Source organism: Ruditapes philippinarum, unplaced genomic scaffold, assembly GCF_026571515.1.
Source record: "Ruditapes philippinarum isolate M1 unplaced genomic scaffold, ASM2657151v2 ctg3793_1_1_1_1, whole genome shotgun sequence".
NCBI classification, from domain to species: Eukaryota; Metazoa; Mollusca; class Bivalvia; order Venerida; family Veneridae; genus Ruditapes; species Ruditapes philippinarum.
This window is the reverse complement of record NW_026863577.1, coordinates 106,904-112,174: the sequence shown is the minus strand read 5'-3', so window position 1 is coordinate 112,174 and position 5,271 is coordinate 106,904. Positions and strand designations below refer to the sequence as shown.

Sequence of the window (5,271 nt, the reverse complement as noted above, 5' to 3'; positions counted from 1 at the left end):
AAAACCAGACCATGAAATATCAATAATCAGACATGAAAACCAGACCATAAAATATAAACAATCAGACATGAAAACCAGACCATGAAATATCAACAATCAGACATGAAAACCAGACTATGAAAATTTTAATATCAACAATCAAACATGAAAACCAGACTATGAAATATCAATAATCAGACATGAAAACCAGACTATGAAATATCAACAATCAGACATGAAAACCAGACTATGAAATATCAACAATCAGACATGAAAACCAGACTATGAAAACCAGACTATGAAATATCAACAATCAGACATGAAAACCAGACTATGAAATATCAATAATCAGACATGAAAACCAGATTATGAAATATCAACAATCAGACATGAAAACCAGACTATGAAATATCAACAATCGGACATGAAAACCAGACTATGAAATATAAACAATCAGACATGAAAACCAGACTATGAAATATCAACAATCAGACATGAAAATCAGATTAGAAATATCAACAATCAGACATGAAAACCAGACTATGAAATATCAACAATCAGACTATGAAAACCAGACTATGAAATATCAACAATCAGACATGAAAACCAGACTATGAAAATTGTAATATCAACAATCAAACATGAAAACCAGACTATGAAATATCAACAATCAGACATGAAAACCAGACTATGAAATATCAACAATCAGACATGAAAACCAGACTATGAAATATCAACAATCAGACATGAAAACCAGACTATGAAATATCAACAATCAGACATGAAAACCAGACTATGAAATATCAATAATCAGATATGAAAACCAGACTATGAAATATCAACAATCAGACATGAAAACCAGACTATGAAATATCAATAATCAGACATGAAAACCAGACTATGAAATATCAATAATCAGATATGAAAACCAGACTATGAAATATCAACAATCAGACATGAAAACCAGACTATGAAATATCAATAATCAGACATGAAAACCAGACTATGAAATATCAACAATCAGACATGAAAACCAGACTATATGACAGTTTGCTTCATCTCTTTCACATATGGAATTAGGGATGACATACAGTACATACACATATGTATCAAAAAGTGTTTCATATGACAAGAAATTTGCTATATGAAAAAATGTAAGATGATGTTGAGCGCGAATGTTGCTGTCATAATCTAGCTTGTAGCTACCACTCATTTTTTTCCCACTGCCCTTCCCTTTAAAGCCCTTTCCCCCACATTTTTTGCAAAACCTTTTATTTTGGGCATTTATAAGTAACAGAAAAAGAGGTGGGTGATTTTTAAAATCTTTGCAGCGTTTATTTCTCCCCCTTTAAATATTAAGTGATTTCCAATAACACTTAAAGCATCTCCAGTCTACCTTCCTTTTTTCCTTTGCTTTTTCCTAAAAAGATTTGATCATTTTCCTAAATGATTTAAAAAGGCTGTTCCCCGATGCCCAAAAAGGTTTTGGGTTCCTTTTTTTTTTTGGGGGGTTCGGGAAAAGTTTGAAAAAACCCAGCTTGTTTGGGGGTCATGTCTTCCCCAAATGGCTTAACTTTTTTACCTGTAGAAAGTTTTATCTTGCATTTATAAGTACAGACAAGAGTGTGGTGATATGAATCTTTGCAGCATTATTTCTCCCCCTTATATTAAGTGACTTCCAATAACACTGTAAAGCATCTCCAGCTCTACCTTCCTGTTCCATGCATTTTCCTAGAAGATTTAGATGCATTTTCCTAGAAGATTTAGAGCTGTTTCCCGATGTCCAAGGTTTGGCTCCTCTTTTATGGTTCTGATAAGTTTGAAGAGAACAGCTTGTTTCTGGTCATGTCTTCCTAAATGGCTGTGAACTTTGTACTGTAGAAAGTAGAGGTAAGGGAGGGAATCCACCACAGCACAATCCATCCAATTGTTGTCTTCTTCTGTACGAAACATTCTGTCCTCTTGTGTAGATCTAAACATTTCATATCTGAGTTCAGTTGGTACACAGTGAATTTCACATTGCAGATATCTAACACATGATGCTGTTATATACTGTAAGTCTTCTTCATTATGATTGTCACATAAATCAAAGAATCCTTGTCTAGATAGTTCCCTCTCAAATTGATAACAACTACAGACAGGCTCAACAATTTGTAGATCATATCTTCTTTCAATCTCACTGAGTACTGTGTCAGCTTTTTGTATTTCTTGTACACAATATAGAATTGAAGCTAGTTTCAGTTTACTTGATGCAACATCTGTATTCAGACCAAGTGAGATGAGTTTGAGGGCATCTGCTGATACAGTGTTGTAATGATAGATGTTTAGTGAAGCCAGGACAGATCCAAGTGTTGTACAATACCATGGTAACAGAAGATGACTGGCTGTCTTATCTAATCCTTCATATTGACAGTTGATTGTCTTCGATACATAGTTCTTTAATATTTCTACAGCTTCATTAGGACTACATGTACTGTCCTTAAGATGATGATTAATTTTTTTCAGTGTCATATATATATGTACAGCTAGACTAAATAACAGTGATTCTGAAATAATGTCACTTGTCTTGATTGTACATAAATTATAAAACTTGTGTTGAAGCCTGGAACCAAGATCATCACATTTAATCCCAAGAATTGCCACTCCTGCACTGTTGATGATATTGCTTAATATTTCCAGGATGTATGGTTTGACTGCAGGTGAAATTTTCCCCCTCATTAAATTGTTCCCAGTTATGATAAAATGTGGACAATTTTCATAAATGATATTGTTGTACAGGAGATATAAACACAGTGATAGACAAGAAAGTAAGTTATTTTCTCTCCAGATGTTATTATGTGTATTGGAAATACAATGGAAGAGTACAGTTTTACACATAAAACTTGTAATAACATCTTTAAACAGTGGATTTATAAATGTTTTTGAAATAATTTTCATCAAGACATAACAGCGAATCTGTATAATATTCAGGTTGAACATTAAACACCTTTCTGCTAAAGATGTTGATATTCTCCATTCAACTTGCTCATGTTCACTGCCTCTACATCCAACACCAACAACAAAGCATCCAGTTCTGCTGCAATATTGTTTCATTTCAGCAGATGGCCATTGACCTTCACCTTGCTGATCCAACCATTGTCTAGCTTGTTGTGGCCATGTTGTACAATGTAGAGCATACACAAAATCTATATCACTCAAGCCTTGTTGTCCTTGTTGAAAACCTGCTGGCCCATGTATTTCAAGGTTTATATTGAGTAAAGATACTATAAAATTCTTTAAAAGTAATTTTCCTGTTCTGTCTTTGAATAAGTATTGATTAGATTCACCATCTTCAGGAAGAGGAGCATCAGATCTCAGACGTTGAAGTAAACAATATCCAGGAGATATAGAATTATCTTGAATCATCAACAGATTATTTACACCAGGTATCCAGTCACTCCAGTCTTGGATTATAGGGAGGTCTTTATTGCAATATATATGATCTAGGTCTGATTGCAAATCTATTGTAGTTGTACCTTCTGATTGACTCCCAAAAATGTATGCTGAATCATTTCTATTAAGTTGTTGGAGAGTTATATTTTGTATTGATTCCATCAGAAGCCATGTTCTTCTCCTCTTCATCACTATTCTCTCATCAACACCTATATCAGCCAGAACCTCTGATAGCTTCATTGACACAGTCTGGTTGTAATCTGGTACTTGATACATTCTGAAAATATTATATTAATGTCATTAATGTTTTAAAATATTATTAAGTTTCTGAAATATGTAATTTCTTTACTTCTTTGCTGATTTTCCATTTAAGATCACCACAATCAGATTTTTTTTTATTGTTAAATGTATAAATTTTCCTTCAAAGATTTTAAAAGTGCTTGGCACAAATGATCCCCACCATGACACAATCTGCAGAGCTCAACATCCAGCTTGCTACACCCAAGGTCAAGTTCATATGTTCTCCATAATCTTAAATTTGACTATATGGAAGATTTTAAATAACTTGGCACAAATAATCACCATTGTGGGACTGTGCTTATGATATGCATGACACAACATTAAGGTCATGGTTGGTAAAAGGTCAAGAAGTACACATTCATGTTCACTGCAGAAGGGGATTTAGCTGTCCTTCAGACTGCCTTGTTATAGCCAGACAGCGCAGCCTGAAACTGTTTTGAGTTTTCTGAGGTAATTATACAGGTACTATTGTCCTTTTCAATTCAACATTTTACACTTTTGTACAGTTTTGAGTGCTGATTATTATCCTTCCGTTGGTATTGTTTCTTGTAGATGCAGTCAAAATATGGTCGCAAATTCAAAATTGAGCATAGCATATAATCTTTAATCAAATACAAAACTTTTACCTCTTTTTGAAATAAATTTTAATGAAACTTGTCAGTAGTATACAATAATCATTAAATTATTACCTGTTTGTTTATATCTGCAGAAGATTAAAGATCATGAAGTCACTAGATTTTCAATATTTAAAAAGCAAAACAAAAAAACCCCACTTTTTTCAGGAATTTCCCAGTTGCTACTAATTGGGTTTCTCTGGATTTATTTTTAACTTCCTCTTATGAAGATAACTCTGTTGTGCAGTTAGTTTATATCTGACATTTTTTATCTCCCTTTGATAAGTTTGTTTATTTTTACACTTTGAACTTTGTCCAGGACATAACTCTAAAAGTATAAGAGGTATCAACATGAAACTTTGTAGGTAGATAGATCTCATTGAGTAGGTGTGCAGTGCACAAGAACCGTAACTCTGCCTTGCCTAAATTTTGAATTATTGCCCTTTGTTTATTTTTACACTTTGAACATTGTCCAGGACATAACTCTTAAACTATAAGAGGTATCAACATGAAACCCTGTAGGTAGATAGATCTCATTGAGTAGGTTTGCAGTGCACAAGAACCATAACTCTGCCATGCCTAATTTTTGAATAATTGCCCTTTGTTTATTTTTACACTCAAACTTTGTCCGGGACATAACTCTAAAAGTATGAGAGATATCAACATGAAACTTTGTAGGTAGATAGATCTCATTGAGTAGAAGTGCATTGTTAAAGAACCATAACTCTGTCTTGCCTAATTTTGGAGTCATTGCCCTTTGTTCATTTTGACACTTTGAACTTTGACCGGGACATTACTCTTAAATTATAAGAGATATCAACATGAAACTTTGTAGGAAGATAGGTCTCATTGGGTAGAAGTGCATTGCTGAAGAACCATAACTCTGCCTTGCCTTTTAAGCTCACCTGTCACAAAGTGACAGGGTGAGCTTTTGTGATCGTTTTTC

At 33.7% G+C, this 5,271-nt stretch overlaps 1 protein-coding gene across 1 annotated transcript; it reads right to left on the bottom strand.

Annotated features, from left to right (window-relative positions):
- Positions 1 to 1,599: 1,599 nt before the first annotated feature.
- Positions 1,600 to 5,271, bottom strand: LOC132722563 (uncharacterized). The gene is made up of 2 exons (XM_060707083.1): positions 4,401 to 5,271; positions 1,600 to 3,688 (listed from the first exon to the last, which is right to left on the bottom strand). The coding sequence occupies exon 2, from the start codon at positions 3,685 to 3,687 to the stop codon at positions 1,720 to 1,722; it is 1,968 nt and encodes a 655-aa protein (XP_060563066.1). The 5' UTR covers position 3,688; positions 4,401 to 5,271; the 3' UTR covers positions 1,600 to 1,719.

Bases quoted from the DNA above. Each gene is read 5' to 3' on its own strand.
- LOC132722563 (XM_060707083.1), bottom strand. From the start codon at position 3,687: ATGTATCAAGTACCAGATTACAACCAGACTGTGTCAATGAAGCTATCA.